This window comes from Manis javanica, chromosome 2 (assembly GCF_040802235.1).
Source record: "Manis javanica isolate MJ-LG chromosome 2, MJ_LKY, whole genome shotgun sequence".
NCBI lineage: Eukaryota > Metazoa > Chordata > Mammalia > Pholidota > Manidae > Manis > Manis javanica.
This window is the reverse complement of record NC_133157.1, coordinates 27,262,152-27,274,740: the sequence shown is the minus strand read 5'-3', so window position 1 is coordinate 27,274,740 and position 12,589 is coordinate 27,262,152. Positions and strand designations below refer to the sequence as shown.

Here is a 12,589-nt window from a genome sequence, read left to right as displayed (position 1 = left end):
GTGGTTCCCATCACTTTCCATCCCTTTACCTTGCTTTATTTGTTTACTACATCTTCCACCCTAGAACATAGGCTCTCTGAGGAGTCTGTGTGTCATTAATGTCTAGAACAATGCCTGGTGCATGTTAAACATCTAATAAATACTTAATGAATCATGAGTCAAATACACAGACCAAAATTTCTATTCACTTTCATATAAACAGTATAGCTGGATTTTTTTTTCCCCCCGGTGCTGGTGTCTTGCATAGGGTTAGATATCTATAGTTAATAAACCTTAAAAGGTGTTAAATGTTAGTAATGCTAGTCCCACAATTATTTTGTACTTCAATTTTATGGCCCTTAATAGTCTACAGAAATACTTACATAGACATGCTCTTAATCCTAAAATCTCTATTTTTAAGCTTGGTGTAGGAAAACTCTTATTTCAATTCTATAGATTTAGAAACTGATTTTTAGTTTCTTCAAATGGTTTAAATTTGCAATGATGTTTTAGCTCATTGTCTCCCATATTCATATGGGATGAAAATATTTCTAGTAGGATAAAACTACATTTAAGAACAGAGAGAACTTCAGAACCGGAGTAAAGTACTTAAAGTTATGATGGTTAAATTATTTTCCTTATTACCATGCCTGCTTCATACTGCTATGAAATTTGATGACATAAGGGTATATGTGTGTAAGAAAATGGGTGGTTTTCCTAAAATATGTTTCAAATCTGAAACTCTTCCTTAAGGATTCTAAAACTTTAGCAGCAAAGGAGAAAGAGGTTAAAAAGATAACAGATGGGCTGAATTCCCTTCAAGAAGCAAGTAACAAAGATGCTGAAGCTTTGGCTGCTGCACAGCAACACTTCAATGCTGTTTCCGCTGGCCTGTCCAGTAATGAAGATGGAGCAGAAGCAACTCTTGCTGGTCAAATGATGGCTTGTAAAAATGACATAAGTAAAGCTCAGACAGAAGCCAAACAGGTAAATATAGACAGTAAGCACTGTGTGATTGCTGCGCCCCCCCCCAATCCCAAGACGCTGCTTCATATTATGCTTTAGCAATTGTTACAAAATGTTGAAAATAATCAGATCAATATCAAAGATCATTTTTACTTTATTCTATCACTCTATAGCACCTAATACAACAAAATTCAAATATGTTGATTGTTGAATATTAATGATACTTTAAGATGCTGTGAAACAAGATACCTTTGCATTTAATTGAAATTGTAAGTGCAGTAAATGCTTTACTCTGGTCACAGAGTTTTGTGGATATTTGACATTAGTCAATTACTTTAATTTTTCTTTGCTGTTTTTACTGACATCATAAAGTTGAAATCTTGAACTTAAACAGGAAAGCAAGAATATCCTCTCCATTTTCTATGCCCACCACATAAAACCTTGTTTCATAAAACCTTGTTTCTGAAGCTGTAACATCCTCCTTGGATGTATTTCTACCTCCCATTTACCTATATTCCAGTCTTTAGTTTCCCTACTCTGATTTCATAATTGTGAAAGGTTTGTCAACCTATTATAGTGGTTATGAAACTTGTCTGTAGTCACTTAATCACTACTACTGTCTGCCTCACATAGTGTGGTATGTTTTACTATTGCAGGCTCAGATGAAGTTGAAACATGCCCAACAAGAATTAAAAACCAAACAAGCTGAAGTTAAAAAGATGGATAGTGGCTACAGGAAGGATCAAGAAGCTTTAGAGGCTGTGAAAAAACTTAAAGAAAAACTTGAAGCAGAAATGAAAAAGCTAAATTATGAAGGTTTGCCTTTAAAGACATGATATTAAATCTGAGGTAGAAATGAACTTAAAGGAAATCTGTTGATAGAAATGAACTTAAATAAAGGAAATAGGAAGTTGGAAAAACTTTTACCCTATTAATGGTTACTATAAGATATGTTTGTAGTCACAAAAGTAAGTAACACAACCCTTTGAATTTTTAAAACTCGCTACTGAAAATTTTGTACTTCAATCACTCTAGACAACTCGAAGATGTCATTTGTATATTTCTACATTAGTAGAAATTCAATTCATCTATTTCTTGGAAAGAAAATTGTGTTATTTGTTGGAAATAATGCCTACTTCACACGATAGAAATTTGGATTTTTTATTTAATACTTAACAGAAGTTTGTATTTTGCTTCCAGAAATGCTTTGGAAATAGAGATTACTAATATTTTCCTTAAAACAATAGAGTATTTTATTTTTTAAATTAATTAATTAATTAATTTATTTATTTTTTGAGAGGGCATCTCTCATATTTATTGATCAAATGGTTGTTAACAACAATAAAATTCTGTATAGGGGAGTCAATGCTCAATGCACAATCATTAATCCACCCCAAGCCTAATTCTCGTTAGTCTCCAATCTTCTGAAGCATAACAAACAAGTTCTTACATGGTGAACAAATTCTTACATAGTGAATAAGTTCTTACATGGTGAACAGTACAAGGGCAGTCATCACAGAAACGTTCAGTTTTGATCACGCATTATGAACTATAAACAATCAGGTCAAATATGAATATTCGTTTGATTTGTATACTTGATTTATATGTAGATCCTGCATTTCTCCCTTTATTATTATTATTATGTTTATTTTTAATAAAATGCTGAAGTGGTAGGTAGATGCAAGATAAAGGTAGAAAACATAGTTTAGTGTTGTAAGAGAGCATAGAGTATTTTATTTTTTAAAACTTAGTTTCAATTTACTTGTGATTGTTCAGAAAACAAGGAAGAAAGCCATCTGGAAAAGCGCAGGCAGCTCTCTCGTGATATCAGTAGATTAAAAGAAACATATGAAGCTCTTTTGGCCAAATTTCCCAATCTTCGATTTGCTTACAAGTAAGACATTTAAACCTTAAATTTTAACATTATGTAATAAGTGTTTTTAAGCTGGAAGGCAGTCTGAAAATTTAATTGACACTGAGTTTTGTATGAAAATTATTGTAAGTTGCTGAAATGCTTTACTTAAATGTTTATCAAAATGTTCAAATGTTGATAGAGAAAATTCTTATGAAATTTAATGGCTACTAATGCTACTGTCTTAAGACCAACAAGAGGGAAATTTAATCTCAGTACAGTTTCTTTAGTTATTCTGTCATTAATGTTAAATATCAACATTAACGTTTTATAATTTGTTTTACTACTTGTTTTTTTTTTCATGGAATAGAGCAATACATGTATTAAAAGATCAGAACATCAAAGTTATTTTTGTTAAGGAAAAACATATACTGGAAGATCTTTTGATTGATTTAAAAATAGCTGACTAGTCGTTCGAGACATTTAAAATTTTTTTTTATGTTAAAACTGTGTGATTTTTCTGTTTTCAATCTCATGTGTTGTCAGAAAGAGCTTTTGACCACCAGTAAAATACAACTTTTCTATTTTCATATCTATGATTAATTTTTGTCAACTTTTCTGTTTTAGGGATCCAGAGAAGCACTGGAATAGAAATTGTGTGAAAGGACTTGTAGCTTCTCTGATTAGTGTGAAAGATACTTCTGCAACCACAGCTTTAGAATTGGTGGCTGGGGAACGACTGTACAATGTTGTAGTAGACACAGAGGTAAATTGATTTTAATTAAATAAAATGTGTAATGATCTTTAGCTTGAAAAATTATGGGCTGCTGGAAGAATTGGGTACTTTCATAGATGTTTTAAGCTTTTCCTAAAGTTGCTTATCTTTACAGGGTGAAACTATTCAATTAATGGTTTTTATTTTATTAATGATTATATTTGATAAACTATTCCAGAGGAAGTCTCATACTTACTCAGGAACCCAGAATGCATATTATCAATCTTAAGACTTTTGATTGTTCAGAATAGTAGTCACTGTTTAAACATTTATTTGATTATGGTTTCCTAAACTTGGAGTATTTCCATTTGGATGTTTTCTGTCATCATTAATGTTTTATTGCAAATTCACAATGTTTTAGGTCACTGGAAAAAAGCTACTAGAAAAGGGGGAATTGAAGCGTCGGTACACTATAATTCCACTCAATAAAATTTCAGCCAGATGTATTGCTCCAGAAACTTTGAGAGTTGCTCAGAGTCTTGTAAGTCTTATTTATATGCTTTATCTGAATCTTACTTTTTTTTAAATTAGGAGACATTAATTTAAAGGGAACAATCACATGCAGGGCCACAAAATTGTATTGTTACCATGCTTAAAAAAATTAAGATACAAAAGAAAAATAGAGTTGGCTTTTCTGAAATTAGATGGAAAGAGAAGAGAAATATTGGAGGACTAAAACTCACTTAGCTATTTCAAAGTTGTAGTATTAGAATGTCTTTAAGCCTTAAGTCACATGACTATCAGGTGGTAGTAAATATTAAATTTCTGATTTATGAATAGTTAGAATTATAGAGTTGTACATAAATACCATAATTTGTCAATGTTTTTCATGCCAGGCACACTTAAGCTGCCCACAGTGACAACCATGGTGGAAGGTCTGGTTTGCAGATTTGCTTCTCCTTTAGAGTTCTTTCAGATTGCCTTCCAACCTAGGGACATACAGTGCAGGTGACTGGGATATCCCGCCTAAAGTCGATCTGCTAATACAAAGAAATGCTTTTAAATGGCTGTTGTGGCTGTATAAAATTGGGTAAAAATAAGCCAGTCATAACATTCACTATCAGTTTCTTATCAAGCAGGCATTCCAAGTGCTTGGGTTAAAATGTCAGTTCTGTGAAACCTAGAAATGCATTTGTAATTAAGATAACTAAATGGATGTTCAGTGTACTTGCTGAAATTCAGAGCCTTCAATGAAACTTATTTCAAAATACAGTTGTATTGATATATATATTATTAGGAGAAGAAAGATGAGTGCAGAATAATTCAAGGGGGTATTTTTCATTAGACTTCCTTTATTTTGGAAAATCACATTTGGGTCTAGAAGGCTTTGAAAGTAACATCAGCCTTAGGTCACATCCCAGTGTTAGAAGTAAATTGGGATTTAAGGTAACAGCAAAGATAATTTCTACCTAGATCCCTTAACCAGACCCATTTAATAGCTGCTGTGTCAGAGGACAGTACTGAACTTGTGTCATATAGAGCTGCCTTCATTTTGATTTCTGCTGCTGTAAGCTATATAAAGGATGCTTAGTTCTAAAAAGATGGGCAGAGGTTGAGAAGAGACAATTGGATCAAAATAAAGGACTGAGGTATTTTTGTATTATTTTTAATCAATAATTGGTTGTGCTTTTATTTCTGTAACTTGTATGTAGCTGCCCTAGTATGTTCAGTTTGAATTAAAAAAGTATTCACTGTGGAATGAAATTAACAACTAAAACAAAACATTTTATAAATTGTGTTGATTTAACAATTGCTGTACTTTAAGAAAGTGTGTCCATATTGTCCATTTTAGATTTAGAAACTTGGTGGTGGCTCCTGCATGACAGAAACTCTGATAATCCCTGTTAGCTATATATTTTACTTAACAGTAGATCTTTTAATGTTTAAACCTGAAACTGTTTTTTTCCTAAAACTCTTGAGTTTTCCAAAGCATTTTAGAAAGTTCAAAAGGAATTATAATTCTAGATAAGTATTACTTAAATTTCTTCCATAGCAGTTTTTACTATTTTGTAAAATAGTATTTGAAAGAAAGGGATAGTATTTATTATATCTGTTGTTTTCCCACAGGTTGGCTCTAACAATGTTCATGTGGCTCTTTCCTTGGTTAAATACAAACCAGAACTTCAAAAAGCAATGGAATTTGTCTTTGGAACAACATTTGTTTGTGACAATATGGATAATGCAAAAAAAGTGGCTTTTGATAAAAGGATTATGACTAGAACTGTAACTCTAGGAGGTGATGTATTTGATCCTCATGGGACATTGAGTGGAGGTAGGTTTTACATCAGTTTTGTTCTCACAATTCTATGCTGTATGATGATGTGTTTTTTTTAAATAGGAAGTAGTGGATTTAATACCTTAAGAAAGCAATTCTTAGATAATGATTATATTTTTCTTCTGATATTTGCTACATTGAGTTTCCAGATCAGTGTCAAGTGACCATGTCATAACAAACACTGAAATACAGTACTTACTGTGTACCAGGCAGTGTTGTAAAATTCTGCTATCCAAGTCAGTAGTCACTAGCCACATGTGGCTCTTATATTTAAGTCAGATAAAAAGAATTTTCTCAGTTGGACCAGTCAAATTTGAAGAATTCATTAACCACAAATGGTTAATGGATAATTGGACAATGCAGATGCAGAACATTTTTATCTTTCTATATAGCCCAGGGCTTTAAAAAATTAACTCATTCAATCCGTATAGCAACTATGTGGTGGGCATATTACCATCATCTTTAGTACAGTTGTAGAACTAAGGTACAGACTAGTTTAAATAACATGCAGGTAAGTATTAAAGCTCAGAATTTGAATTCAGAAAGAAGTCTGATTTCAGAATTTGTTTTCAGTCAAACCAAAAGGCTTCATAATGCCTCATGAGATAAGTCACTTAATTTCTTTCTAGGCCAAGAAAACAATAGCCATCAAAATGAATTCCATGATCAAGTATTAACTTCTCCAGTACACAGTAATTAGTATGTGTAATTGGAAGGTAAAGAGAGGCCACATATTTTTAAATAACTAAAAACAGAGGAAACTTTTCAGATTTCATTAATTTGGATATTCTTGAAGTTCGTCCTTAAGGGATTGGCACATATGTAACCCCATACCATATTAACGAAGTGCCCATATTAGCATTTCTGATTGACCTTTGTATTTTCTCACCAAACCTATAGAGTTTTCTTGCCAACCTAACACCTCAGCCTGTTACTTGACAATTATAGTTGCTTGTTAAGCCAAACCAATTTACTCTGCTTATGCTGCTGTATCAGTGTGTAAACCAGGTTATGATGTGAAAAGAAACAGCCCTCAAGCTCAGTGGCTTATGAGTTCATTCCATAATTATGCTACATTAACTGTCAGTTGTCTCTGTTCCATTGTTATTCTGGGACCAGGATGAAAGAAGAATAGTCCCTATTTTGAACATACTTTTCTCATGGGAAAGGGAAAACAAATGGTGACTTAACGTGTTGCCTGTTAAAGCTCACTTTCAGAAGAGGCACATTCATTCCCCTTTTATTATAGTAAAATCACATGGCTAAGCCTGATAATAGTGGGGAGGAAAATGGACCTTGGAGGGATGGGCCCCATAGGTAGGATCAGTGATTATTTTAAATAAGCAGTCTACCACATCTACTTAGGATTACTTCTTATCAAGTATGATGTCCTAAGATGCACAGATGAAACATAGCTTTAACCATGAGAGATTTGCTATTGAATCATTTCAAGTGCAAGTCTCTTAGAAAGCTTTTAGTTTATTACATATGTGGTAACTTATTGTCCAAGACCTGTTTCAATCTACCAGGTGCTCGGTCCCAGGCAGCTTCTATTTTAACTAAGTTTCAAGAACTTAAAGATGTTCAAGATGAGCTGAGAATCAAGGAGAATGAGCTACAAGCTTTAGAAGAAGAATTAGCAAGTCTTAAAAACACTGCTGAAAAGTAAGACTTCTGTTGTGTTAAGCCATATTTTTAAGTTTTTTTGAGTAAAGATCTGCATAGTAAAAAAAATGAAAGAAAATTGACTTTCATTTAAAGAAATAAAACTTTGACTTTGAATAATAATATCCTTGGTTTAATTTGAATAATTTGTGAGTTGGTAACTTCTTTATCATTTATCCATTTTTTTTCTGATAAAAATGTCTTTGTTATAATAATACAGGGAAAGCTAATTAACAAAAGGGAAAAAAAAAGCCAAATATTCCCCTTTCCCTGTTGAGATAGATTTAACATTTGCTTGGATCAGTGGAAAACCATTATGTGTGGGTGGAAATGTTGGAGACTCATTGGAGGTTGATACCAAAGGATATTAAAGTCTTGATTTGATACAGTATAGCATTCATTCTTAGGGGGGTCTACACTAAGTTAAGCAGCATTGTGGCTCTCCTTTAAATATTAAAGATCACTAGGTTGCCTATGGAGGAGGCAAGCAAGTTCATGGCACTGCCAAAATTTAAGTGTTTCCTTACTACAGTGATTCTTCTGTGTGGGTGTTGATACAGGTATGGATGTGTACCTTCAAAATTACTTCTGTGTGTTTATGATACAGGTACATATGCATTTTTTTTATTGGGATCATGCTACTTAATGTAGCCTCTGTTTGTCACTTAACATTATTCACTATTGAGTAGCCTGTGCTGAGTACTCTTCTAGGAGTTGGGAATTGCAGTGAGTCAAACAGATAAATCTCTTCTTTCATCTTTTCATATGGTTAGGGAAACAGACAACAAAGAATATTAAGTTAGTAAATACTGCTAAGTCTAAGAAGAAGAAAATAAAATAGGAAAGTAGTTGGGAACTATCCAGGGCAATGAGATTTTGAAATTTCAGATTGGCCAGGAAAAAGCCTCACTGAGAAGATGACTATTTAATATATTCATTTGAGATGATTTTTTGACATTCATCTTCAGAAATTATCAAAGCTTAGTCTTTTTTGAGACATCACATATATGGAAGAGCGTATCATAATCAGTCAATTGGCCATCCAAGATATAAATTATATCAAAATACCCACTTTCAGATTTCATGTACTTGTAAAAACGTGCACCTTACATTCATTAGCGTAAATTAATCATAAAGTGAGTGAACTTTTTCTGTGAGAAAGATGAAACAAAATTTCTCTGAGATACATCAAAGCTCTGGCCAAGGTAGTGGGGCTTGTAGTCATACTGGCCTTAGACAGTTAACTTTGTTCAGCAGTATTAGATCATTTGTTTTGGAGAATTGCCTTATATATTAAGATCAAAGAAAGGAAATAGATTTTGAAAACTATGGGAGTGGGGAGGGTCAACTAAAGCCATTCTTTCATGGACTGAATCAGGAAAATGATTTATATCTTTTTTTTTTCCAAATGTCTATATACTGCATTTTAAATGAATTGAAAAATGCTTTGAAAATTATGGTTCCAATTGCTGTTAAACAGTCCAGGCAGGAATACTCAAGGAAGTATTTATAAGTTGCTTCCTTATTTTTTCTCAAGTCATAAATTTCTAGTGACAAGCTACCTTATGAATTTATTATGACTTGAAATTCACTACAGCTTAATTAGCTAATTACCTTCCAAAGAAATAACTTTAAACAGCCAGAAATGGAGTAGAATTACAGGATTTGCAGGAAAAGTGGATTGCAAATGTTAAGTTCAGTACTCTTCCTTTTCAAACTATCAGTTTCACCACAAATGTAGGCTTTTTTTTTTTTAATTTGAAATGGGGATTAATCAAATTTTGAAATTTTGTGTAATTGTTTTATTAATCTGTTTTTGTTATGGGTAACTATGGAGTTTACTTTTGATAAGGATCACTAGGAGGGTTTATTTTTAAGGAAACCTATGTATTCAAAGGTTTTTAGTATTTTCTAAAATTAAGAGCATTTCTCCATAAATAGTTATTATTGATCTTGGTAATTTAGAGTTGTTTGCTTTCAGTGACCAAATCAGACCTGAATTTAATTGATGCCTGAGATGCATTTAGAGTCATTGAAACTATTCTTGTAATCTAGTGGCATCTTCTATTTTTTATATAGTATGTGAGTTGATTTTAGGTAGGAGCCTATAGTTTGAATGCATGTCTCAAACATCAGAAAAACTGTGGTCATTTATTATAAACTTCTCTTTCCTAAGGTATCGCCAACTAAAACAGCAGTGGGAGATGAAAACTGAGGAGGCAGATATATTACAAACCAAACTCCAGCAAAGCTCATACCACAAACAACAAGAAGAATTAGATGCTCTTAAGAAAATCATTGGTAAGATAAAAAGATTCTGTGCTTAATTTGTTCCTGATAACCTTATTTTCGGTGTTTCATTATGTATTTATTTGAATTAATAATCTTAGCTGTTTATTTTAATCATTATTATATTGCCATGTTCTTCCCATTTGTAGCAATACACATTTCCTCTAGTGGCATATGAGAGTTCTCATTTCTCCAAATCCTTAACTTTCCAGACTTTTAAAGTGCTCCTGTCTTACTGTTGTGACGAGATAGTGCATTAGCATTTTAGTTTCATTTCCATAAATGCTGATAACCTTTGGGACCTTTTTGTATGTTCCTTGGACCTTTCAGTTTCTACTGTGATTTTCTCTTTATTTCTTTGGCCCATTTTTCTGTTGGTTTGCTTATTATTCTCATACTTAGGAGTTCTGATTACTTACAGGTTATCTGAATTACAAATATCTTTTGGTTTATGTGCTTATCTTTTAATTTTGTTTATGTTTATGGTAGTTTTGTTATACAGAAATTTTCAATGTTTAATGTAATTGAATTTATAGCTAGCTATGTCTCTTATTTTAAGAACCTATCTTACACTTTAATCAGAATTTAATTGTAAATGGTAATTTTAGGTTTTTTTGTTCCTTAGGACAATATTCACATACCTTTTTCCCCTGCTAATATTTTTTTTCTTTTTTCTCTTTTATAAATTAAAAATTCATGCATTTCTCTTACTCTCCACCCCTGGCTCTTGCAACTACTACTGTTCTTTGTTTCTATGAGCTTGGGTTTGTTTGTTCTTTAAATTGGTTAAAATTCCACATACAAATGATACCATACAGTATTTGTCTTTCTCTGTCTGACTTATGTCAGCACAGTGCCCTCGAAACATATCTGTGTTGTTGCAAACGGTAAGATTTCCTCTCTCGGCTTTGTTTGTTCTCCTTTTTCTCGTTCCTTAAGGTGTAAAGTTTTTTATTTCAGATTTTGCTTGTTTCTTCATGTAAGCTTTTGTTGTTGGGAAATAACTTTCCGCTTAGAACTTTTGCTAATCCCATAAGTTTTGGTATTTTTATTTCTGTTTTTGTTTGTTTCAAGATATGTTTTGATTGCTTGCAATGAGAATTATTTCTAGGAAATTGTGCAGTCATGGCTTTATTATATTTGTACCTAGGTCCTAACATTAACGGTGTATGTCAGTTGTGACAGTAACATGATCAGAATTCTGTCTTGCTTTTTAAATTTTTTCTTGATAAGTTTAGAGACAATATATGTCTTATGAGTCATCCTAGACATGTTCTTAGAATACTTCTCTATTTATAGAGGTTCTTTGAGTAAAAATTACTGAGTAAAGAGTATAACATAAACTTGTTTATGAAATTAATTGTAAGCTTTCTGGAAACTAAAAGGAAAAATAACTTATGCTCTTGGTTCAGGTTTTAGGAACCATACAGCTGTGTTAAAGAAACAGTTGTAGGTAAAGTTTCTGTTACTCAATTTTATATGATCGGTAAAAATTTCTTTATAGATGTTTAGATAATTCACATATGGATCTTAGGAACGATGTGTGTTTCAACATACAATTTCTAGAATAAGGCTGGAACAATTAATTTTTTTAAACTCTAGTCTAACTTTCCAGACCATTTCTAGTATTAAAAGTTGAATTTACAAGCTATTATTCTATAGTGGTTATTATTTGGAGGACCTCATTTACCTACATGTGCCTACTTTATAATGCAGAGGAAAGTGAGGAGACCTTAAAAAACACCAAAGAAATTCAAAAAAAGGCAGAAGAAAAATACGAAGTATTGGAGAATAAAATGAAAAATGCAGAAGCTGAACGAGAGAGAGAACTAAAGGATGCTCAGAAAAAACTGGATTGTGCCAAAACAAAAGCAGATGCTTCTAGCAAGAAAATGAAAGAAAAACAACAGGTAACCTTTCTTAAAATGGAAATCATCTTTTACTGTCAACATAGAGCTGAAGATGGTAGAGCATCATTAGTTGACCTTATTCATCAGTATTCATCACAAAATCTAAAAGTGAGATGTGGCTTCTTTAGGAAATAAATTCCACATCCTATACATAAAATAAAAATACACCTTAATTGTTATATAATTGTGTGTGTGTTGCATTGGCTTGCTAATTTTAGAGAAAGAGCAACGTTGCCTTTTGGTAAATGCTTCATTCAAGAGTTGACCAAAGCTGATTACCACAGGGCAGAGCTCTATCATATCAGAGGTTCAGTGTTGACTTTTCTACTTAAGTAGTGAACAGAATACATTCATCTATGTGGATGTATGCTGTGAAAGAATGATGTGTGACAAAGCATGTTATATTTACAAAGTGTCATTCACTTACAGACTGGTGATACCTGATGGTATCTTTTGGATAGTGCCAAAGCTAGAATTTGAACCTAGGTTTTTCTGTCTCCAAAGGCTATGCTCTGAAAAAGCTGTTCTACACAACTTCACTTATGTTTGTTTACTTTTCTTCATAGTTTTTATTTTTATTTTTGACCTGCCTGTTATTAAATAGCTGCACAGTGTTTTCTAATGAATTAGTCTATAATGGGAAGGAGGAAAATTGTGAAAGTAATTTTTTCTAAATTGAATAATGTTTTTTATAAAAAAGGCTTTACCTCTGCTAATTTATCTGTTATGTAGAATTCTATATTGTTTTTCCCCATAAATAAAAAGATAAAGGAAATTGCTTTATGCAGAGTTCTTTGAACCTATAAAAACTGTGCATACATGTGTCATTATTTTTTTTAAGTACAGAAGAATAAATTTCCCCTTGGATAAGCATTTTA

General features: G+C 32.3%; 1 protein-coding gene across 1 annotated transcript in view; it reads left to right on the top strand.

The window, feature by feature from the left end:
- The window catches only part of SMC2 (structural maintenance of chromosomes 2), a 50,887-nt gene that overhangs the window by 14,487 nt on the left and 23,811 nt on the right, over window positions 1-12,589 (top strand). Inside the window, exons 10-18 of the mRNA XM_073226896.1 lie at window positions 733-966; window positions 1,602-1,761; window positions 2,722-2,839; window positions 3,425-3,563; window positions 3,934-4,053; window positions 5,640-5,844; window positions 7,377-7,512; window positions 9,689-9,813; window positions 11,518-11,711. Of these exons, the coding sequence (XP_073082997.1) occupies window positions 733-966; window positions 1,602-1,761; window positions 2,722-2,839; window positions 3,425-3,563; window positions 3,934-4,053; window positions 5,640-5,844; window positions 7,377-7,512; window positions 9,689-9,813; window positions 11,518-11,711 (1,431 nt within the window). The remainder of the gene's footprint in view (window positions 1-732; window positions 967-1,601; window positions 1,762-2,721; window positions 2,840-3,424; window positions 3,564-3,933; window positions 4,054-5,639; window positions 5,845-7,376; window positions 7,513-9,688; window positions 9,814-11,517; window positions 11,712-12,589) is intronic.